Source organism: Anoplophora glabripennis, unplaced genomic scaffold (assembly GCF_000390285.2).
Source record: "Anoplophora glabripennis isolate ALB-LARVAE unplaced genomic scaffold, Agla_2.0 scaffold1219, whole genome shotgun sequence".
Lineage (NCBI taxonomy): Eukaryota > Metazoa > Arthropoda > Insecta > Coleoptera > Cerambycidae > Anoplophora > Anoplophora glabripennis.
In genome coordinates, this window is record NW_019417308.1 from 1 (window position 1) to 26,461 (window position 26,461).

At 33.3% G+C, this 26,461-nt stretch overlaps 1 protein-coding gene across 1 annotated transcript in view; it reads left to right on the forward strand.

The window, feature by feature from the left end:
* The first annotated feature begins 240 nt into the window (after positions 1-240).
* The window catches only part of LOC108914596 (CCR4-NOT transcription complex subunit 1), a 33,645-nt gene continuing 7,424 nt past the window's right edge, over positions 241-26,461 (forward strand). Inside the window, exons 1-6 of the mRNA XM_018720437.2 lie at positions 241-550; positions 820-1,026; positions 1,077-3,341; positions 11,806-13,781; positions 19,636-20,059; positions 23,765-24,301. Of these exons, the coding sequence (XP_018575953.1) occupies positions 449-550; positions 820-1,026; positions 1,077-3,341; positions 11,806-13,781; positions 19,636-20,059; positions 23,765-24,301 (5,511 nt within the window). The 5' untranslated portion in view covers positions 241-448. The remainder of the gene's footprint in view (positions 551-819; positions 1,027-1,076; positions 3,342-11,805; positions 13,782-19,635; positions 20,060-23,764; positions 24,302-26,461) is intronic.

The window sequence follows — 26,461 nt, forward strand, 5'->3', positions numbered from 1 at the left end:
TGTCCAGGCCTACACGAGATGAGGCAGGATAAAGAGGGATAATCCCCCTCGATCCCAAATCATTGAGGCCAATTTCTAGCCATAGAATAATGGCGCGCGCGGCTTGATATTGCAGTTTCTGCAATAGCGCTGATAGTAAAATTAGCAGATTACGGAACATAGCCCTAGTGTCATTCATGGAACATACTCTTTGCTTGACACAAGTACACTGCGCAGTTCCAAATGGTGTTTTATTTGTGCATGTGTTGTGTGTTGCGTGATTGACGTAGTACAATGATTGTGATAAATTAAAGTGGAGAAAGTACATTAAAGACTCGATGATGGTCTTGGGCCATTTAAGATTTAGTTATTTTTTAAAAACAAATCAGACATTGTGGATAAAAGCCCCGTGCATACCTAAGAAAGCTTCAAACGTGTTTGAAGCTTTCGAGGCCGTGTTCATGGAACTATGAACCTAGACTCGTTGTCTTTTACTTTGTCACAAATAAGTTATTTGGTTGCAACATTAACTAAAAAAAACTACAAGCAAGTAGTTGGAGACCTAACAAAGGTAAGTTAACTAATTGATCTACAATTTAGATTATACTTATGAAATAAAAGATATAAAATATGACAAATTAGATCATCCGCCATATTTATTAGCAATATACTTAGGTAACAGTTTTACCGACAGAGTAAGAACAATGAACAAAGGTGTTTTGATTACTTTTTTGTCCATTTTCTTGTTAAAATGTCATAAAAAGTATTTTATTCAAACTAATTTTGAAATGTATTTATTTTTGGACCGTTTGACAAAATTAACTTTAATTTGTTTGACAGCTCGTCACTTTGCATGGTCTGGAGGCGGACCGTCACTTGCTCCAATGTCTGTTTTCATCAGTGGACTTTTCAGAGTCTACGTCTAAGATATCAGCCCCAACTCCGCAGCAACAAGTTTTACTAGAACAGTGTTCTAGTTTGTTAAACAAACCATCTCTAATAACATCTGTTTGTTACATTACAGACAATCCATTAGTTACTAACAAGGTACTTCAAATGTTCTTGTTTTTTTTTTATTCACAACAATTTTTTTTTAGACCCTGAAAGTTGGACCACAGTTCCTCCATCAGTTGAGCAAGTGCCTTCGCCTCTCTGCTGTTCAAGAAGTTGTTTTTGCTATTGCACTACGACATTCATCTAATAGTGAGGTTGCAAATTTGGCTCATGCTCATTTGAGAGCAAGTGTCCCTGCATTAGTGCAATCATATATTGATACTGAAGGTAGCAGTCGCCAACACGAAGGAGGACTTCACGAAACTACCCCTGAGGTTGTTCATCTTATATTATCTACTATCTTAAAAAACCCGAAAGAAGTAGGACTTACGAACGATATTCATACAACATTTCTTAAAACTTTACAACGAGATTTTCCAAAAGAACTTGTACCGGTAGTGCTCGCGCCATTAGTGTACCCTGAACAGTGTGAATTAGCTCCCGAAATGTCATCGGAAGGCCCCGGTTTATCCGGGGGTATGTTAGAAACGTCACTAGCTGACTTAGTGACTGAAATAGGATATGGCTTTACGTCATCGATAGAAGAGTGTCGCAACAATATTATGAAGCTTGGTGGTAGAGATATATCTCCTGGTATTATAGCTCGTGTCCTTGCTGTGATGTGCCGAACACATAGTGGCCTTGAAGAGTCTTTAAATATACAAACCCCAGGTTCTTTTAACAAAGGGCCTGATGGAAGAGCATCTTGGAATGTTGAAGTCTTAATTCAAGCGCTTAAAGAAGTTGTTGCAAATTTTCAGTGGAACAGTGTAGTCGCAGAACTAGATCATTCTGACTTTATGATAAAAGATAGGCAGGGACTCTGCTTATTAATAAATGCTCTTCGACAAGGCCTTCAAACTTTCGGTTTTCATCCAGAAACCTTCCCTATTGATCAGTTTTATAAAAGGTGGACAAATGTTGAAGGACAGTTTAGTTTAATACAACATATTTTAAAAAATTCAGATGTGTTCTGCTTTGCAGATTATTCCTGTGTTCCGGTGGCTGTTGATGTACTAAAAACTCCACCGGAACAGGATGGTAAGGAATTAGCAAATTGGCGTTCTCTAAATCTTGTAGAGTTACTGTTGAATTTATCAGAGTGTGGATTATATAATCATGTTCAAGAGTTATTTAAAGTACCTATACATAGCTGCCCTGATGTATTGGTATTGGCATTGTTGCAAATATCAAGCCCTGTTACGTTGCTGAGACAGGAGTTACTAACCAATTTGATCCCTATCTTTTTGGGAAATCATCCTAATTCCGCAATAATATTGCATCACGCTTGGCATACGCAAAGTATAAACATCAAACCTATTATTATGCACGCTATGGCGGAGTGGTACGTACGAGGGGAATGTGATCAAACAAGACTATCTAGAATATTAGACGTAGCTCAAGATCTCAAGGCATTGTCCATGCTGTTAAATGCACAGTCTGCTCAATCTTACCCTTTTATTATAGATCTTGCATGTTTAGCATCCCGCAGAGAGTACTTAAAATTAGAGAAGTGGTTGTCTGATAAAATCAGCGAACATGGTGAAACCTTCGTCAGCGCTTGCATAAAATTTTTACACCGAAGATGCCCACAGATAAGTAAAGGGGAGGATCCACTAACAAAAGTTGCTCCGATACCAACAGAAACTCTTACCACGATTGTGGTTTGTTTGCAAAGATGTATGAACACAGTCGGACCGGATTGTCAAGAAGCTATATTGACCATTGTTAACAACTGTACATTATTGTTGAAGTCGAGACAGCAGCAACCGACTATTCTTCGATCGAGAGCTATCGAGGGTGCAATTAATCCATCGGTGTTTGCAGGTCAGCTTTATAATCATACTGGCGTTGATCCTATTGCCGGATTGAGTACGAACTTGGCAAACATAAATTTAGCAGGACCTACTAGTTCGGCCTTTAATATTCAAGGAGGGCTCGGGCCTTTGGTGCAGTCTCCGGGATCGCCGTCCCGAATTTTAAGTGCGGGACCATCCAATAGTCCGTTCCCTATAATACCGATGCAGCATCAAGGTCCTGTGGGAACTGGGTCGTCACTTGTGCTCGGTGTTAATCAAATGAGTAATATAGGCAGGATGGGGCCAAATCCAAATATTGACAAAACTAGAATTCCTGAATATAATTTGTTTCCCGATATATCATCTCATGTTTCAAAAGAAATTGAAGACGAAGCAAATAATTATTTTCAAAGGATTTACAATCATCCCCCACATCCAACTCTATCCATTGATGAGGTGTTGGCAATGTTGAAAAGGTTTCAAGATTCTCATAGTAAAAGAGAAAAAGAGGTAAATATTTTATTATAAATATAATTATCTTATTTATTTCATCTTCACAGCAAGTGTTACATTTTGGAGAGGTTATTAGATTAGATTAGAATGGACCAGAATTATTGTATTCTAAATATTTATTTCATTTTAGATTTTTATACTTTGACATTGAACATTGGTGATTTTGAACTTTAAACCATTATCTAACTGTTTATTACTGAAAAAACAAACTCAACAATGTACAAAGTTTAACATTGTCTGCCAAATCGAGTTTTGCTATACACATGCAGGAAATACTCAAAAAAAAATTAAAAAAATGTTTATAAATATCGCTATGAGTAAATTTTTCTGTATTGTTAAAGATTTCACAAAATTAAACGGTATCATTGGTTGTCTGGCAATAAATAATATAAAATAATACATTCAAAAGTTAATTTTTTATGGTGGTTTCTAAAAATTTTGTTTTATAACTAAGTACATACAAATTTTACAAAGAATTTGGAAGAGAAAATATTCATACATATTAATGCTACATTCTCGATTATTAATAAAACTATCGGCTTTAAAAGCCTGCGAGTCCAAATACCTCAGTTTAGCTTTAGCCGATGAGTTGGAATAAAGCAGCTCGGAATTCTAATCTCGCTTAATTGTTTGACGTGATGAGTAAACATGTTTTTTACAGGGACATATCAGTTCTACTTAAACAAATCTCACCCAGCTTTTGAAATTGTCCAAACTGAACAAAGTATGTGGGGTCTCTTTAGACCACTCAAAATAGGGATAGGATTTGACTGTTCTAATGACACATCATATACCTCTAATCATAGATCTAATAGTATTGTATAGAACTATGCCTCTATTCAATTCTTTTCTGTAATATCCAAACTTCTTAAAACTTGAAAAGCTGGCATAGTTGGGGAATTTAGAATCATTAAAAGGGATTCTTACTAAATTTCATTATCATGTCAGAAAATATTACACTGTCAGGAAATTTATTTATAAAAAAAATTCCCCCAATTAGAAATTTGGAATTTTGTAAACATATATATTTTTATTTTATGAATTTTGCAAATAATGTCGCATTTAATTATTTTTTTATAAAGCACGGCACAGTAAAAAATATTTGATTCCAAATGATAGAAATGTAAACGTCTACTAATATAGATTAGGTATATGAAAAAATATTATCTATCAAATTTCTAGATAGTTATAATAGTAAGTAAATTATTTTGTTTTATCTAATATACGCAATTTTCTCTTATAAGATCTGACCGTTTACACATTTATTACGATGTATTAGATATTACTTTTATTCGTTCAAACTTCTCAAAAATTGTGGACAATGTTAAGTTTAGAATGAACACTTGTCCTATAAATAATATGATACCGTATCGATAGTATAAAATTTAAGAAGAAGAACAAAATTAACAGATTTACTCTAATCTTATTAGACTTATGTTTATCCAATATACAGAGTCAGAAATAAATATGTTACATGAAAAGATAACGAGAGATTTTGTCGAATTAACAATGTTCTATATCTATAGGGTGGTCCACAACTAATGGTACATAGTGCAACGGCGAATTCCTGACATCAAAATATTACAATCTAACCAAATTGTCCTATTCCGAAAGTTGATATTAAGAAAGATACAGGGTGTCAAAGTTGAAATTTTATTATCGACTTTTTCCAACTGCTCCTAAACAAAACGACACAACGCCACAAAAATTGGTATCGGAAGGTTTTTTAATACGAGAAATCTAAATTTTTCACTAATTTTGATCCCACTGATAGAGGGCGCCATCTACAGCATATTGAGCACATTTAAAATAGCAGAACTTTTTTTTCGCTCGGTATATCAATTTGACTATTACGGAAATCGATTCTCCTAAATTTTGTACACAAAAAAGTTATACTTCTTTGATATCGCTAGAGGTAACCGTTACCGAGATAATCGCATTTGAATTTGCCAATGCAATTACTTAAGCATGTGCAGGTTCTAATGGAAATATATTAATTTTTTTGAAAGTAGGCTATGATTAAAATTAAAGTAATGAATAACGCTTTTAAATTTAGCTTCTGTCAAACATTGCATCGCGTTGTGTGCAACATTCTGAAAGTTTTCTAATTTTTTTTTTAATTTTTAAGATAAAAATGCCCAGACATAACTTTTTCTCTAATATTGAAATGAGATATGGTATGCGTATACGCGCAGGAAAATTTTAATGGACGTAGGGCTCATCGCCGATATTTGGCGATGTATCTGAACAGAAGGCAGCCAGATTTCAAAATATTTAAGAATATTTACAACAGATTAGGAGAAACTGGCTCATTTTGACCTAAACAGGATATTGCAGGTCGTCACAGAACTATTGCTCCAGAGCAGGAAGAGGAAATTTTGGTCTGTGTTGCAGAAAACTGAGAAATAAGTTCAAGACATACGGCTCTCTTGGCGGGAGTGAGCGAGTCATCGGTTTTAAGAATTTTCAAGAAAGAAAAGTTGTACTCTTATCATTTTACTCCAGTCCAGAATCTTCTTGATCCCGATTTTCCAGCCCGGCTAGAGTTTGCACGTTTCTTTCAAACCAAGCAAAACGTCTATCCTAAGTTTGTAAGTAAGATTCTGTTCACAGACGAAGCGACATTTACTCGTCGTAGAGTATTTAATTTTAGAAATAAACACGTGTGGGACATAGAAAATCCACATTTAATAACCGAACGACACTTTCAACATGAATTTAAAATAAATGTTTGGTGTGGAATACTCGTAATCGATCATTATTTTTTGGGACCATATGAGTTACCGCCAAATTTAAATGGTCAATCGTATTTAAATTTTATACGAACTGATTTTGTGCATTTCTTGGATGATTTGCCACTGAATGTACGACAAAATATGTACTTCATGCAGGATGGAGCTCCAGCACATTTTTCAGTACATGTTAGAAATTACTTAAACCATCAATTTCCTGATTGTTGGATTGGTCGTGGAAGCCAAACACCTTGGCCAGCGAGGAGCCCAGATTTTAACCCCCTCGATTATTGCATGTGGGGTTACTTAAAATCGCTGGTATACCAAGATACAGTGCATACTCGTGAAGAATTATGGCAGCGAATCAGAAATGCTTCGGAATCTTTTCGAAATGACAATTTATATTTGAAAATCAGATGATCAATGAACAAACGTGTTACCAAATGCATCAAGGTAAATGGACATCACTTCGAACATTTGTTAAGGAAAGGCGATCTTTTTTTTATTAATCTTTCTATCTTTTTCAATCATTAATAATATTAATATTATTCTTTATTATTTCTAGGGACATTTTTACATATTTGTCTAATTTTATTTTTATTTAAATAAATATGTTCAACTTGGTGTTTTATTTGTCTAATTTAATATGTGCTTCTAGCTTTTATTCTTCATTAATCACCAATAAAAATTTTTACTGAATTAAAATCAGATTACTGAATGGGTACTACTAGGCATTCATGAACCACACGGATAAGGTTGCATTGGCAAATTCAAATGCGATTGTCTTGGTAACGGTTACCTCTAGCGATGTCAAAGATGTATAACTTTTTGTGTACAAAATTTAGGAGAATCGATTTACGTAATAGTCAAATTGATATACCGAGCGAAAAAAAAGTTCTGCTATTTTAAATGTGCTCAATATGCTGTAGATGGCGCCCTCTATCAGTGGGATCAAAATTAGTGAAAAATTTAGATTTCTCGTATTAAAAAACCTTCCGATACCAATTTTTGTGGCATTGTGTCGTTTTGTTTAGGAGCAGTTGGGAAAAGTCGATAATAAAATTTCAACTTTTACACCCTGTATCTTTCTTAATATCAACTTTTGGAATAGGACAATTTAGTTAGATCGTAATATTTTAATGTTAGAAATTCGCCGTTGCACTATGTACCATTAGTTGTGGACCACCCTGTATAGGTACTTTATGGTTTAAAGGATCTCGTTTTTGAGAAAATTAAGGGCATTTGCCTATAATATATACCTATTCTGCTATGCTAAATTACGTAGATAGCTATTTAAAATAAATTTTATCTTAAGGGGAGATTAATTTGAGTGATGATATTCTCAATTGCAAGCACTTATACTGCTAAAAAAAACAACACCGATGCAGGGCTGTACCTCAAGGTGGCTAATTAAAAATAATTTGCCTGGCCTGTCATTGCCAAATTGGTTTATATTTCACACTTCTTTTTATGAGGACCTCTTGCTATCGAATGTTTTATTAAAGTAAATTTATTTACTTTTTATTCTATGCTTGTTCAAAATAAGTTGTGCAAAAATCAATACCTGAATAAGACAAGCAAAAATAAACAAAAAACGAATAGTGGAGAAATTTTTATATTGAATTTTTTATTGCACAAATAAGGAAAAAAACAGCTAAGATGTCTATGTTTGAGAAAAATTGAATGGCAAAAGCCGGTCACAGTTTGTGCATATTTTGATAATAAAGCATACAACTCATATGAACTTTCTTGGTGAAAAAATTTCGATTGGAATTTGCGAAATAAACTTAAAATTGGAATTGCTTACCCCGGGATCTCCAAAAGGGTTGCACATATTTCTGCATATATTTTTCCATAATCAACTGATGCAAACAGCCATTTTTTACATTTAAGATATACCTATTTAAATATTTATTGGATATTAATAAATTTCATAATATTGTAACTTTGTCAAATTAAAATTTTAGGAAAATAAAAACCCTTTCTGAGGACCTATGGTCAACAATTCCTAATTCTTAACAAGATTTTTTTTTTGTTCGCAAAGGGTTTCCTTTGTGGACCTAGAAATCATTCATTAAAAAATATTTAATATCAAAATATGATCAAGCGGAGAACACATCTACGTGACCGTGATCGTGTTCGCCTTTGTCAGAGAGCACACTTGCGCTGTGGCGACTGCATGCGATCTTATTTTACCAATAGTAAAAGTACGGTACACAGAAAAATGTGTAACTTACAGGAAGAAGAACCTTTGCTATTTGCAGTATTGTTGGATGAATAACGACTACTTAATAAACAAATTAAAAAGTAATGTAAGTTAGAAAGTTAATTTGAAAGCGTATTTTATAAATTTGGTCTATTTAAATTTTAACACACAAGATGTTTTTCAATTGATTGCTCTGTAAATTTCTTTCTAGTATTGATGTTATCATTTGTGTATTAAAAACGAATTCAATCGTAATTGGCATCGCAATCGTGATCGCGTAAATGTGTTATCCAATTTAGTTTTCATGAGCAGCCACTAATAAAAACTGTAGCCCAATATTTCAATTCATTCAATGAGACAGCAAATTTTCATTTTTGATTAATTAACTTTTTTTCTTTTTTAAGAGAATACTTATTAAATTTCTTACTTAAAATCTAGTCATTCATTATGTTTTCTGTAATTTTCTATTTTTTTATTAGTGTTTATTTTTTTAATTTTTTTTTTCATGATTTAGATCTTTATCTTGATGGGATGAACTTGAAGCAATAATTTTATTTTTTTAATATAATGTGAAGCAGAAAAAAAATAGCTTTTCAGGAATACCAATATTATTGTAGGTTTAAATAGGAATCGGATAACGAAAACAAAAAGCGGCATTCGTTGGAAACATTGGTTTTTCCACACTTTTAGCGGCATTTTGATAAATCTCTTGAGAAAGTTAAAAATATGAAACATTCTTCTATCGAAGGAGACACAATTTTATTTTTCAGTTTGTACAAAAATTATTCATATTAAAAAATTCTGATTGTGTTAAAATAAACGAATATATAATTTTCAGTTGTCCATATACAGGGTGGTCCGAATTTTATGCAGGAAACTTCGAGGACAGATAGATTTCTTGAAAATAATAGGTGTTTGCCTTATAAACATAGGTCTGGAACGGCCTCGTTTTAGAGATACAGGGTGTTGAAGTTGTTAAAATAAATTGAATTTTTGTTTATATCTCCAGAATCAATTAACCGATGTCAATAAAATTTGGTACAGATAATGTAGGACAGTAGGTCTTGCATTCCCTAAAATATGAGCTCTAATGGTTCAACCAGTGGTGTACAACTGGACAGGGGTCGCCGTATTTTTATTAAAAAAAACCTACACCACTGTATTTTTTACAAGTTATTGTAACAGATTTATATTCTAATGACTAAATACGTAAAAAAGGTAACTTGAATTTTTTCCCTAAGAATCGCCGTTCTCAAGTTATTCATACCAATACAAACCCCTTGTGGCAGACACTTCAAACCATAATATTACAAGAACATGTATGTTTATGCTTAAAAGTAAGTGCAATTTGTAAGCAGATCAACAACATTATTTCCACATCACCTGTGAGATAGTGTTCCTAGTGTAATTTAGTTTCCTCTGGAGGCCTAATCCACTATTTTTATAAACAAGAACAATTTAAATCAAAATAATAATAATAAAAATACATTTACCAAGCAACAACAACTAAACAAGAAACGAAAATTAACGTTACATATTTACAACAATTGTTCAAAATGCGAACCATCCACATCGATACATTTTTGACATCTTCTATTAATGGAACTAATTGAAGCTAACATCATGTGGTGGTTTTCTTTTAATTCATTACACCCGTCTGCTATTCTCTGCAGTAGTTGTGGTCTTGTATCTATTGGAGTAGAGTAAACTTTACTTTTCAGATAGGTAACCCCAAACATAGAAGTCCAGGGGGTTTAGATCTAGCGATCTGGCTGGCCAAGACACTAGACCCTCTGCACCATTATGGTTGACATTGGCATTTGGTCTTCTACCTATCCATCGTCCCATATAATTTTCATTAAGTCATTCTTGCATTATTCTCCTAAAATGCGCAGGAGCACCATCCATTTGCATCCATTTATTTTGTGGTATATTTAATGGAACATCTTCTAATAATTCAATGGTTTTCTAGAGAGTTTAGAAATGATGGGGAATTTAGATGGGGTAGCAAGAAGAAAGGTTCACAAACTTTATTGCGAATTATACCGAGCCACACTTTCACAGAAAATTCGTCTTGAAAAAATCTTTGTCTGAATTTCATGAGGATTTTCTTGTGACCAAATATTGTGAAAATTCACTACCTCTCACCTTGTGAACGTAGCTTCATCGATCCAAAGTATTTGTAGTAAGAATTCTGGATTATGTTGTGACTTTAACAATCAATAACAAAAATTCAGGCGTCTCTCTGCTTCTCCCGGAAGTAAATTTTTACACAGCTTGTAAATGGTACGGATTTCTACCATCCTTTTCAAATTTTCGATTTACTCACCCCAAGTTACCGAGACGTTTTTTAATCCCAAAAGAGCGACGAGTGTAAATAATTTTGTTGATGTGCCTACAAATTGCACTTACTTTTACATAAACATAAATACTATTGTAATATTATGTTTAGCATATCTGCCACAAGAGGATTTTATTGGTATGAATAACTTGAGAATGGTGAAATTTAGGGAAAAAGTTCAAGTTACCTATTTTACGTATTTTGTGCATTACAATATAAATCCGTTACAATAACATGCAAAAAATACAGTGGCGTAGGTTTTTTTTATAAAAAAGGGGTGACCCTGTCCAGTTGTACACTACTGGTTAAACTTTTAGAGCTCATATTTTAGGGAATGCAAGACCTACTGTCATATATTATCTGTACCAAAATTTATTGATATCGGTTAATAGATTCGGAAGATATAAACAAAAAATAATTTTTTTTTAACAAATTCAACACCTTGTATCTCTAAAACGAGGCCGTTCCGGACCTATGTTTATAAGGCAAACACCTATTATTTTAAAGAGATCTATCTGCCCTCGAAGTTTCCTGCATAAAATTCGGACCACCCTGTATATCAAAATGTACACTACTCTCTTAAATTTTCAAAAGTAAAAATATGTTTCAAATTACAAAAACAGAATCGTGTCTCAAAATGCCAAATGACCTCACACAATCCTTATGGAAAGTGGCTTTTGGCAAATTTTTTTGAAATTTTGCTATGCGATAGTTCTGATCTTGTTGTCGTGTTGATCAAAAGTCTCAATGGATACACTGAGATTTTCGCTCCATGCGATCAGATGTATCGCATAGTTTCAAAAAAAATTGCTGAAAGCCACTTTCCATAAGGATTGTGCGAGGTCCTTTCAACTAAAAAATTTTGTCGCCGTCTATGGTTAAGAATTTGGAGACACTCTTTAAATATCTTTAAATGTTGGAAAAGTACTGAGTAATGATTGTGTTGATGCGTTTCTGACACAGTGTTTCATTGAGCTCTAAAAAATGAAAAATAAAGTTTTCTATCTTTTCAACTCCCATTGTATAACAGTTTACAGCACAAAAAAAAACTTATATGATTTCCAACATTTCACCACAAAAAAAAAAATCTATTAGAATTGCAAAAGGGTCACTTATTAAAATACCTTATAAAACTACGAGTTTGAAGTAAATTATTTATTTTTATTTATATCTTATTTTTAGGTATTTAACTGTATGTTAAGAAGCCTTTTTGAAGAATATAAGTTTTTTCCTCAATATCCGGACAAAGAATTGCATATCACTGCTCAACTTTTTGGTGGTATAATAGAAAGAGGAATCGTAACATCTTATGTAGCCCTTGGTTTAGCCTTAAGATTTGTTCTCGAAGCTTTAAAGAAACCAGAAGGTTCAAAAATGTATTACTTTGGTATTGCCGCTCTTGATCGCTTTAAGAGTCGTCTAAAGGATTACCATAAATATTGTGAGCACGTTAGAGCTATACAACATTTTAGCGATTTTCCGCAACATCTACAGGAATATGTTGAGTACGGTCTTCAGAGTTTAGAACCCCCACACAAACCGGAGGGTCCCGTTCTTCCTGCCAGTTTGGCAGCGATGTTAGCACCACCAAACACTCCTTCGTCTACAGGTTATAAAACAAATACAACTTCTAGTTCTGTTGCTCCAACGAAGGTAAGCACGACACCGGCCAATACATTAGGAAGTAGACCTTCGATAGCCAATGCTACCAATATTGACACACTTTTGGTAGCTACTGAAAAAGAAGAGAAAGCTACACCACCTCCAGAGCCTTTGCAGGACAAAACTGCCTTTATTTTCAACAATTTAAGTCAATTGAATTTAAAGCAGAAATGTGATGAACTTAGAGAACTTGTTTTAGAAGAATACTACCCGTGGTTATCTCAATACCTTGTGATGAAAAGAGCTTCGATAGAATTTAACTTTCATGTGTTGTATTCGAATTTCCTAGATACATTGGGTGTTAACGAAGTCGTGAAAATGGTGACAAGAGAAACCTTCAGAAACATCAGAGTGCTTTTAAGATCAGACAAAGCTATTGCCAATTTTTCTGATAGGTCACTGTTGAAGAATTTGGGACATTGGTTGGGAATGCTCACTTTAGCAAGAAACAAGCCTATTTTACAAATCGACCTCGATTTGAAATCTTTACTTGTCGAAGCTTATCACAAGGGCCAACAAGAACTGCTCTACGTGGTGCCGTTTGTGGCCAAAGTATTAGAATCTTGTGCTAAAAGCAAAGTGTTTAAACCTCCAAATCCTTGGACTATGGCATTGATGAATGTATTAGCAGAGTTACATTCGGAACCCGATCTAAAATTAACTCTTAAATTTGAAATTGAGGTCTTGTGCAAAAATCTGGATATAGACGTAACCCAACTAAAACCCTCTGTATATTTAAAAGACCCGGAGCGAATAAGAAAAATAGAATATCAACTATCACAACCATTAAAGAAGGACCCATTAACACAGCCTCAGGGAAATCTCCCACCAAGCAATTTAAATGACCCAGAATTGGTCAATATCATCCCTGGTCAACAGACAAGTTCTCCCGTTATACAAAATAACAGCACCACACCGACTTCTGCTTTATCCGCTCCACCAGAGCCACGGTACGGCTATTCCGACATACAGATTGCCGGCATGCAAGCTTTCCAAACACACACGGTCGTGTCACCATCTATTTTATTATTTCAAACACAACCGCAACTTAAAGCCCTAGTGCGCACTTCCATCGAACGAGCCGTACAGGAATGGATAGCCCCCGTCGTGGACAGATCGATTAAAATCGCCCTTCAAACGTGCGAACAAATTATTAGAAAAGATTTTGCCCTGGATCCAGACGAGAACAGGATGCGTTTAGCCGCACACTACATGGTTAGAAATCTTACGGCTGGAATGGCTATGATAACGTGTCGCGAGCAACTTCTGGCGGCGATCAACACCCATTTGAAACAAGCGCTCTTGACAAATTTGGTAACACCTAGTGTTCAGCAGAAGGAGATGATCGAACAAGCTGCCAGCGTAATCGCTAACGATAACATGGAACTTGCCTGCGCGTTTGTGCAAAAAACAGCTGTAGAGAAAGCCATACCCGAAATTGACAAACGATTGATGAGCGAGTACGAACTTAGGAAAATGGCTCGACAAGAAGGGAGGTAAGTGTCAGCACTCGGTTAAATAAAAAGGTATAAATAAATATTTTTACGCAGTCCGGTTATTAAGTTTTAAGTCTAATTTTATTGTGACAAAGTGTGTGGCGTTATCTACAGGGTGTTCCTAAATAAGTATAGCAATGGAAAACTGTAAATTCCTCTTGAAAAAAAGAAACATTTATTTCCTCTTCCATTTTTCTCTACGGGCTTTCGTTTTCGAGATACACGGTGTCAAAACTTTAATTTTTTTTTAGTTTTTTGCAAGTATCTTAGGAACCATTTGAACTACAGGACTGAGCTTTTGTACTAACATTACCACTATTAATAGCTACTTTTTCGCACCCTTCTCGAATTCATTGGACGTGCCAGTGGTGGAGATTAGGTATCGTAAGGGTTTTCCCCCCTAACTTTTACGCCACTGGAAAAATTTGACAGCAAATTCTGAAGCGCTAATGAATTTTACACAAAAAGAGTTCTCTTGCTTCATTGCTCTAGTTTTAACGCTCTAAAACTGTTTTCAAGAAAAATGATTTTTTATCAACAAAAACAAACATTTTGCTAACGTTTCGAAAATCTTTTGTATTTAAAAAAATAGGTAGTAATAATTAACAATTTTAACGAAGTTTAACAACAGATAGAATTTGCTGTCAGATGTCAATTTTTCCAGTGGCGTAAAAGTAGGAGGGAAAACCCTTACGATGTCTTAAAATCTCCACCACTGGCACATCCAATCAATTTGAGAAAGGTGCGAAAAAGTAGCTAAAAGTAAAGTAAAAGTAAAAAGTAAAAAAGTAAAAGTAAAAGTAGCTAGAAGTAAAGTAAAGTAAAAGTAAGTAAAAGTAGCTTAGTCCTGTAGTTCAAACAGTTCCTAAGATACTGACAAAAAACTAAAAAAAAAAAAATTAAAGTTTTGAAACCGTGTATCTCGAAAACGAAAGCCCGGAGAGAAAAACGGAAGAGAAGAAAAATGTTTCTTTTTTCAAGAGGAATTTACGTTGCGACAATTATTTAGGAATACCCTGTATATGTGGTCAACGGAACTGCGCTTTCCGAACGACCATACAAAATTTCATCAGGATCTACCATGAAGTTATTACGTTTTGCATGAAGCAAGTTTTTGATAGTTGTCATACTCAGATTGAACAGCATACAGCAATCAAGTTCTGTTTTTTGAAGCCACGGCAACATATCAACTATTACAAATGACATATGGTAAGGAGTGTGTATTACGTCTGACTACGTTTCTGTGGCTCGGAAGATTTCATGATGGCCGAGACTGCATGCACGAAGACGAGAGGACAGGGCGTTCCCAAACAAGACAAACGAACAAAAGCATCAAAGCTCTGGGCTCTGCGCTGAAGTCTGATTGCCGATCAATCGTTTATGGTCTGCCAATGTTCTGACGGTTGATCGATGATTAGACTTAAGTTAAGATTGCACAACTTTGATGTTCTCGTTCGTTCAGCTTGTGTGGAGACACCCTGTCTTCCCCTCCTGCACATTATCTCGACCATCACGAAACCTTCCGAACTATAGGAACATCAGACGTGATACACGTTAACAGTTGATACGTTTTCGTGTCTTCTCTTAAAACTTAATAGCCGGACTGCCGGTATAAGAGCTGGTATTCATTTGGACTTGTAGTGCACAATTCAACAATAAATAGCCCTCTCTGTGCAGTAATGACGAAACATTAAGTCTTATACATTGATTCCAGTGTCAGAACTCCTAAAATATTGTTATCGATATAACTTAGAAATCAATCTTAATTAAATTTACTTCAAAATATAAATTGGTATTCTTGAAACATCAGTATTTCCCTTAGACAAGTTCAACAAATTTGGGGGTAATGTTATATAACATCACAGTTAGGATTATTAGAGCATGAGCAGAATCTTATATTTCTTTTTAACATTTTCTGGTATACTTCTATACTATACGGTTATTCAGAACTTAATCCAAAGAAAAAAATTTGAATGCACAGGGGACTGTTGCAAATACAATTTTGTAAAACAAAATCAAAAAGGCAGTTCGAAAATGATTTAAAAATATGTCTTACCCAGTTTCTACGAACTAACACAAATGTCTTGTTTCACCATAACACAAATGTTGTCATATATTAAAACGATATCCATCAACTTTGAGTTGCTATATATGTAAGTCATTTTTGACACTTGAAAAACTATTGTAAACACTATAGCAAGGGTCGGCAACTGGCGGACCGCGGAAGGTAAAATACTGGACCGCCAAAAATTTTTTGAAAGTATAAATTACTCAAATAAATTATTTAAAAAATGTTTTTTTTTACATTTAAGTGCCAACCTTATCATTTTTTCTAGTATTTTACAATTATGTGAGTGTTTTGAGTTCTTAATGGTTAGTAAGCAGATTAAATTTGAGTTCAAATGAAAATTTGTAAGAAATATGAATTTTTTTCTGGACCTCGTTAAAAATTTTTAAAAGTATCCGGACCCCACCTAAAATTACTTGCCGACCCCTGCACTATAGCAACAACAATAATACTAAAATCGGATTTCACTATTCGGAATCGCCTGGAGCTACGTGAACGAATGACCCTAGAAACTACAGTAGCCCAGCGATGTAAAGGTTGAAAATACTACTTCTATTCCCAAATTTTTTTGGATAAGTTGTGAATCACCCTGTATACTTTTGTCCTGCTATTTACTGGAATTTCAAAATTAATATCTATCAACAAATAAATTGGTATCAATTTATAAAAATCACTTACACCTTAAATTAATCTAAAAAAAACGTTTTAAGACCGAGTATTTGTAGATATGTCTTCCTATAGCCTGTCTTCATTTCGTACTGTTGTAACAAAGAAAGCGAATCATAATATTTTATTGATTATCGTTAAAGAATTATATTTAGAAATTTTTTAAAATTTCATCATAACTCATTTTTTATGGATTTTAGTTGTATTCAGCAAACAACTGATCATGAAATATTCTTTTTCACATCATCCCAGTTAATTTATCTACCAATCAAACATTTTATAGTACTGGAGCTTTCAAAATTTCCTTTAACAATTTTGAGACTTTTAACTAATATAAAATCCAAAAGAATGTAATTTTATTTTTGTGCTGGTGTCATGTTCTTAAAAAACATGTATGTGACGTACAAAAACACAAAAACAAAAATACAAGTACATTGTAGTGTATGTTTCGTGCATAAGTAATAAGTTAAATTTCTCTCATTTCACTTATAATCAAATGCAGTTTGTAAAATGACACTTTTTTTGGATGAATCTTTTAAATTTCTTCATCAAATATGTACTTAATTATTTTCAGTACATAAATAGCAATTAACTCTGCACATCTTTACAGAAATTAATGAAAATAGATGAGATACATAAGAGAAAAAATATTAATTTCCGAACTATACTAATAAGAACCTAAGCAGATTCAGTCTTAATACTTATAGTCCCTTATAGCCAAATATTTGATAAGCAAACAGAATCATTAATGATACATATATTTAAATTTTTTACAAAAAATTTCAGTAATTTTTATTTTTTTTAGTACCATTATGTAGACAATAAAATTGCTTAATATATGTGTTTCCTTATATTTTGCAATGTACAAGTCTGAGATTAAAAAAAATTCTGTTTTTTTAAATGAAATACCTATTTATTTTTACATAGTTTGATCTTATGATCTGTATTTTGTAACACTTTATGCTTAAGGCAGATTGTAGATTATAATACACTAATGCAAACAGTTAAAGGGCCAAAAGAATTTCCGAAATTTTTCCGTGATTTTTGACACTGTATTTAGGTAAAAATTGGTCGTATTGGGAATTAAGTCCACGGACATGGAAAAATTTTTTTCAGCTAAGCCATTGCATGAACCAGATAGCTTGTTTATTCAGCTTCCATTTCCCTTTTTTTGTAAATTTCGATATGACCATTTTGCATCGAAATATCGGACTTTTAATGGAAAAGGATCCTTTTGTTTTCAATCATCGATATCTCAGCGACAAATGATCGTACAGAGAATTGAAAGGCAGTTTCGAAAACTGGAATAATTTTCCTATAACATGCAGCCGCAAGTATTCGGAAAATTTTTTTTTTCATCTTACATTAATTTAAAAAAACAAGGAAAAAAGGGTAATTTATGGTTTTTTAGAAAATTAACGTCTAAATTAGAAGTATTCACGAAATGACTAATGTTAATCATGACTTTTAAGAAGAACAGAAGAACCCTGTGAAGTTTCATCTCGATCTAGCGAACCGTTTCTTTGTTTCAACCAGTCAAACTTTTGAAAAAAATTAAAGGGTCACGTTTTTTGAGCTTAAACACTTCATAATCATGATTAAAATGGAAAAAATATATTTATTTTTTTGAGATTTTCTCACATTTTTACCGCAAAAAACGTTTAAATTAATGATAAAAATAATGAAATTTTTTTTTTTCATAGAAGAAAAAGGGTAGTTTTGAAAAAAACTGTTTCTTAAGTGATTACAGATTGCACAAAAATTCATTAGAAATTTGTCTCAAAAAACGGTATGAATCGAGGTTGAAATCTGGATTGGGTCAACTTTAATTTTAATTTAATTAAAAGTTGATGAACAAAAGCATAGGACGAAAAAGCCAAATCGTGCTGGAAACAATTGAATTTTGTTTCCTTCAATGTCCAGAAGGTTTTTCAAAAAAACTAAAAAAAAACAGAATTTTTTTTTTTTTTCATCAATTTGCTGTAAAAATGTGAGAAAATCCCAAAAAAGAAAAAATTTTCCATTTTAATCATAATTATGAAGTGTTTAAGCTCAAAAAATGTGACCATTTAATTTTTTTCAAATGTTTGACAAAGAAAGGTTCGCTAGATCGAGATGAAAGTTCACAGGGTTCTTCTAGGTATATCGAACTGTAAAATTAATTCTTAACATTAGTCATTTCGTGAATATTTCTAATTTAGCCATCAATTTTCTAAAAAACCATAAATTACCTTTTTTCCTATTTTTTTAATTCGTGTAAAAGATGAAAAAAAAAAATTCCGAAAAGTTGCGTCAGCATGTTATAGGGAATTTATTTCAGTTTTCGAAACTGCCCTTCAATTCTCTGTATGACCATTTGTCGCAGAGATATCAATGATTGAAGACAATAGGATCATTTTCCATTAAAAGTCCGATATTTCGATGAAAAATGGTCGTATCCAAAAAAGAAAAGGAAATTGAAGCTGAATAAATAGGCTGTCTGGTCCATGCAACAGCTTAGATGAAAAAAAATGTTTCCAAGTCCGTGAACTCGGAAAAAAAGGAAAATTTGCAAAAAAATTTTATCGCGCTATTTCTTAGAATTGCATGATAACCATAGCTCCTAAAAAATTTCACCCAAGAGATCTAAAAACTAGAATCTTAGAGCTTCAAAATGATTTTTTTTAATTCCCGATACAACCATTTTTCACCTAAATACAGTGTCAAAAATCACTAAAAAATTGCGGAAAATCATTTGATCCTTTAATTGTTTACATTAGTGTAGTTAGATCTATCAACCTTTCATATGTATATCATTGAAATTGTAATAAACCAACTGCGTAAAAAAATTAGTTTTATTTTGGCTGCGATGTTCGTTTATTTGATATGATGCAAAATTCTTGCAGTTCAAGAACATTAAGCTGTAGATGAGGTGCATAATATAGAGAAACACTACAAAATATGAAGCAGTCGCGTTTATGATTTTCACTTAGAAGATTGCGGGGATGACTTGGTAACAATGCTTCTGTTCTAAAAAAAAATTAACTTACTCTTTTTACATATATTAAAGAAATTTAAAAATTTGGATCTATATGATAACTTACTATTTATAGGTATATTTTGATTACTTTTTTTTTATAGACGATATTGTGATGCTATTGCCTTAACTTATCAAGCCGAGAGGATGCCTGAACCAATACGTTTGAAAGTAGGCGGGATTTCATCTTCGCAAATGGCCGTTTACGAGGAATTTGCAAGAAATATACCCGGCTTTCTTCCAAATGAACGCGATGCTACCATATTAATTCAAAAACAAACGCTGACACCGATTGAATCGCAACCTCATCCGAGTACGCCATTTCCTATTCCACCGACTACTTTAGCCACCGACGATTTGACGCTACTTTATGAAAAATTAATTGTCGAAGTCGAGCAATTCATTCAGCTCACCGCAGCTCAAGCACAGTATACACACATGAATACGAACATGTTAGTTATCAGAGATTGTCTCATGCACATTTTAAGAAATAGGGACTTGACTCCTCCTCAAGCAATTGTACAAAAGGTAAGAATTTTGAATGTTTTTTTGATTACTTTTATTTGTTACATTCAGCAAAACATGGAAATAGCAGTTTTATATGTTGAAATGTATTTATTCATCAATAATTTCAACTTTACCTCAGCAACTCTCTAAAACAAAGAATATTAACAGAACATAAAATACGCAATTTTCTCAGATATAACTTTTAAATATTGTCAATAATATGTAAAATGCAATTCATATTTGGTGTAACAATTATAACATGTCTCTTGCAGTACAAGTGGCTTCCCATTTTCACTTTCCTGTTCGAAATTGTCTATTAAGAACATCTTTTACGTATGACTTGTTAAAGGTTTCAGCGCGTGAATTGTACTACACACGTTAATTTATTAGTTGTGAAAAGAACCTTTTATAAGCTTTCAAACAGTTCCAATACACAAAAATCACACGGAGTTGACATCGAAAGTAACAAGAACGCCAAATGCCCGTCAACTGTCAATTGGTTAATTATGTTGATTTTAATACACTGGCAAGTTGGTGTTATAAGCTGCAAAATAAATAAGTCAAAGTAAGAGTTGATTTTTACCCGCAAATTTTCACGTTTGTAGGCTGTCAGGATCAACCTCCTTAAATCTGACAAATTATGCATTTATCATTATTATTACATTTATTATTTATTACATTCATTATTTATTATAATATTATAAGTAATAAATTAAATTTTTTTTTGAGACACGCTTTCTTAGATCTGATGTCCTTTACCACGCTGCCCCCTGGCTACGGATGGCCTAATTTCTCCTAAAACTGAACAGTGTAACGATTGTTCTGTATACCAGAGTGGTAAATTTATTTTTCTTAAAATTTTCATTTTTCTTAAAGCTACACTACAAATAGAATGTTAGTATAAAATTAAAATTTAAATGGGTATGATTACAGGAAAATTTAGTTTAATAAAAAATAAAAAAAAAGGAAATTTATATCGATTAACAAAAAACAAATATTTTACTTACAATGTGTCCCACTTAAGTGGGAACTTAAGTATTAGCCATCCATGTAAAATTGTTATTTATTGACCAATTTGTTCAACTTTTTTTTGTTTCATAGATCTCAGAAAAAGGAGTAGATCATTGGCAACCGAGAAGCGTTTTATAGGAAGAAAAAACGAGAAGTAATATTAGCGATTTTTTTTTGACAAAAACTGCATCGGATTCTTATTCAGGACTATGTAAAAACCTACTATAAAAATTTTTGTTCTGATATAATCAGGGTGTTGCACAAAATTAAATCTTAATTTTTTAAACCAACTGAAGATTTATTTACGAAACACGTGCATTATTTGAATATTGTGTATCAGTATTATTCAAATTAGTAATAAAGGGAACTTATTATTATGATTTAATAATTAATAATTTATTACAAAGAGAAAAATTAAACAAATAACAAAACAATTAAAATAGTGATTTAAATAGTAGTCACTTCAATAAGTCCACCATTCAATCTTATGCACTTTTCAATACGTTGACAACTATTAATTATTACTTTTCGTAACTGTTGCCTAGTTATGTTACGGCGTCTGTAATACATTCACAAAGTTCTTCTCGCGTTTGGGGCCTCGTAACATAAACTTTATTTTTAACGGCTCCCCACAAAAAAAATCGAGAGGTGTGAGGTCTGGAGACCGCGGTGGCCAATCAATTAAAGAGCTGTTACATCAAATCCATTGATTGGGAAAATGTTCATTCAGCCAGTTTCTCACCATGATCGAATTATCAATAGGTGCTCCATCCATCTGTACATGTAAATTTAAGCGATCATTTAGAGGCAAGTCATCGATTTCATCCATATATTCATTTTGTAGGAATCCCCAAAAACCATCCGCATATAGATTTCCTTCAAAATAGTAAGGCCCAATGATTTTTAGATTTAAAATGCCACACCATACATTCATCTTAGCCGAATACTGCCTTTTACATTGTATAATCCAATGCGAATTTTCTTTACACCACATTCTAATATTTTGCGAAGAAACAATACCGTTCGCAGTCAACATAGCTTCACCAGTATACAAAAATTTTTCAAAAAACTTGGATTATTTAGGTACATACCCTGAAGCCATAAATAATATTCCATTCTTCTTTCTCTGTCTTCTATTTCTACACTGTGAAGAAATTTGGGTTTGTATGCCGTCCTTCCATTTTTTTTTAAATTTCCAAATTCCATTTCTAGATATATTTAAATTAATCATCACTAATGCTCGACCGTGGATTTTCATTAAAATAGTTAACAATTATTTGGTTTAGTGGAAGCATACGATTACGATGTTGGTTGGGAAGTTTACTTACACTTTCAGTTTCATCAAAAACTCTATTAATAGTCACAACTGTAGTATGGTGAATATTTCGTCCAGGATGCCTCCTATTAAATTCTACGGCAGCTTCACGAATTGATCGTATGATCGCACAATTATACAGGGTCGGAAAGTCCTCATGGTTCATCGGCCGTTACGTGAGTGCGATAAAGTAAGTCATAGAAATCCGTGCGATAGAGAAAGATGGCTATAATGAAGGCGTTTAATTGCACGGATTTCTATGACTTACTTTATCGCACTCACGTAACGGCCGATGAACCATGGGGACTTTCCGACCCTGTATTTTGCTTTCACAGGGCATTGTAGAAAATTAAACTATTTTTTAAACTGAAGGTTTATATAGCAAATGCATCATTTGAATATTTTTATCAGTAATAATAATATTTTCACTAATTGTTAATAATTGGAGATGCTTAATGAATTTTTCTATTAAATAACGTTTAATTTTTTTCTCTTTGTAATAATAATAATATGTTTCCTTTATTACTAATTTGAATAATACTCATACACAATATTCAAATAATGCATGTGCTTCGTAAATAAATCTTCAGTTGGTTTAAAAAATTAAGGTTTAATTTTCTGCAACACCCTGTATTCTATCACAACAAAAATTGGTATAGTAGGGTTTTAGATAGTTCTGAATAAGTATCCGGTGCAGTTTTTGTCACGAAAAAATCGTTAATATTACTTCTCGTTTTGTTGGCCATTACTTAGACCACGAAAATAAGGAAATTATACATTCTACTCCTTTTTCTGAAATCTATCAAACAAAAAAAAGTTGAAATAAATCGGTCAATAAATAACAATTTCACATGGGTGGCTAATGCTTAAGTGGGACACATTGTATATGTTTATATCTCAGGGTTGCCAACCCCTAATTTAATTTTTTATTTTTCAACTCGTTTTTCTCTAGTGAGCATAAAAATCTTCCTCTAAAAAGACAGTATATCCCATTCTTCATTGTCAAAATGTGACCACTTAAATTCCCACCAGCCGCCACTGCAGAGGCGATATAGAAAATAACAGATGACGGTACTACTGTACTACAAATAATAAATTTTTCACACTAGTGTACAAAATATTTACGCTAATGCAAAAATAGTAGATTTTACGTACTGTACAACACGTCTAAAATGAGTATTTTGCACGTAGTAGAAAAAAAATTTTTATGAATTAAATTTGACACGTTCAATGTCCATGCATTTCACCCTCGTGCCACCTAGATCTCAAAGTCACATCAGATTGCAACACTCGTGCGTATCATGTGGGCCTTTATAAACAGCCACTGGCATCGAACATGTTAACCAGTTTTTTTATCTGTTTATTTGAATGTAATAATAATTACCTTATACATGTTCTAGTGTGTTGAGAGCTTACAAGAATGTTTAGTCCCCACCCTGAACGACACCGATCCCGTACCATTACGATTTAAGGATGTGATTATTCGAATTCTAAAAACTATGCAAGATCCGAGAGTATACGGCCAACAATGGACGAATAAATTGGTAACGAGGTATTTAACAGATTGCCGTGAAGAACAGCAGCGATACAATATTGACGCAGTAGATATTCTAATCAAGTCGGGACTTGTAAATGTTCCTCAGTACGATATGGCTCTCGCCCAATGTATGGAGAACGGTCTGAACTACATGGGTGTTAGTTTTGCTATGCAATTAGTTCAGTCGTATTTAATTGAAGATAGGTCTAGTCAATTTGTAACAGAGAGTGATTTGTGTAATACCATCGAAATGTTGGCTAAAATTCAGACTCATACTAGGCAACCACCAGAAGGTCTTGGCAATATTATTGACATTTTACGACAGAATCACGAAACTTCGTTCTTTGGAGAACGAGCTCCTATTGGACCTACTGTTCATATACACAACGGAATATTGCAGGTAAGTTTTTTCTCAATTATTTATGTAGGCATGGAAACTCATTACGAGGGTTGCCTTTTATATTTCGGGAATAGAGAACGAAAAAAGAAATTAATCATCGTATATGGCTTTATTGTTTTTTGAAGCACTTTTTTCATTCCGATTGAGGTACCTCCAAAACATGCATTTTGAACGCATCATCCGTTTCTTCAGTCGTTGAAAAACGTTGGCCTCGTGTTTTACTTTTTAATGTGCAGGAATAAAAAAGTTACTGAGTGCCAAATCAGGGCTGTACAGCGGATGACTCATCAATTTGACTTTTTCAGTTCCCAAAAAGTCTCTTGTTTGAGCCGATGTGTAAGAGTTTGCATTTTGTTGGATTTGACTCATTTCGAAACACCCATACAGTCGACTGCTGTTTACTTTCAACTCATATGCATAGATCCATGATTCACCACCTGTTACGATGTCATAGATACGTTTTGAAGCACCGTGATCGTATTCTTTCAGCATTTCTTTCGACCAATCGACATGAGTCTTTTTTTGGGTGTTTGTCAAATTATGTGGGATCCAACATGAACAAATTTTTTTTGACGGTTAAATGTTCATGCAATATTGAATGTATGCTGATCCCATTAAAGCCCAACACTGCCACATTCTCACAATGTCGCATGACAGCATCAACGTTTTCTGGAACAACAACCGATTTTGGACGACCTTCACAAAATTTGTCAGTGAGCGAACCACGGCCACAATTGAATTCCGTATATCACCGATATACAGTGGTTTTTGATGCTGCTTCATCGCCAAAAGTCAAATTAAGTTCAACGATGCACTGTTGTTGAGATAATCCATGTCAAAAGTTGTAAAAATATTCACATGAAAATGTTCACAACTTATTTCCATTTTTTGGCCAAGATGAATCTTTAAAATCGCTGTAAGCAACACAAATAGCGCCTGTATGTTAAAATTTTCGAGTAACTATACTGATTACTGACAAAATGTCGAATTTTACTATAGGGATGTCAGTTGTCAGATTGAAGCACCAGTATCGACCATTCCCAAAATATAAATGGCAACCCCCTTAAAAGGCCATATTTTTTTTACAAACTGTTACCTTAAATAGCTCAACATGATGAATTATTAGTTTAATACAGGATTTTCTAAATTTTGCATTTTAATCATTATTGTATAATGTTATTGACGAATAGGAATATGTACTGTCTGATTTTTAAAAGAATAATGGTTTATACTTAATTTAAATTAAGTATGATAATATTTTATATACAGGGTGTTCCTAAATATCATGTACATAAGGGAGGGGGTAATTCTTTGGCTTATTTCATGACTAAAAATTCATATAAACATAGGTGCTCAATCGCTTCATTACCTATCTACAGGGTGTTGAAATTTTAAGATTTTTTTTTTAGTTTTTTTTCTATAGTTTCTACAGTTTTTGAGATATTTAGCTCAAATTTGGAATATAGGTTACGCTGTAGGACATCATTGGACATGCCAAATGGTCGTGATATTCTACAGAATGATATTTTTTCAGGGGTCATGCTCCTTTTTCTTCCCCTGAACTTTTGTGTGGTGCGCCGCTGGTAGATTCTAAAATCAAAATTGAATTTTATGTTTTGTTGAGAAACTTTTTGTTCTCTTATGATTTTTTCGTATCTGCGACCGTTATCGAGAAAAAAAATAAAAAATGATTTTGTGTAATTTGTGAAATGAAATTGAAATTCTTAAAATGGTCCAGTAGGCTCTGACTTTATTTACATAATCTTTTGTTTCTATTAATTTTGACAGTTTACAACAATTGTTGAAGGTGACCTCCTGCAACCCTTATACATGTGTCCGTTCTTCTCATTGATGTCCGGACTCTTTCGAACACCCCCATATTTCTTACGGTTTCAAATGCATCTGATATTCGATTTTGTAATTTATCAACGGTATTCACTGGTGTTGTATACACTAAAGATTTGAGATACCCCCATAGAAAAAAATCTAGTGTATTTAAGTCAGGGGACCTAGGGGGCTATGACCGAGGTCCACCCCGTCCTATCCACTTCATCTAAATACTCTCGAGCCAAAATAGAAAAATGTGCTGGGGCGCCATCTTGTATATACCACATTTGATTTCTCGGCAAAAAAGGTAATTCTTCCAGTAATAAAGACAAT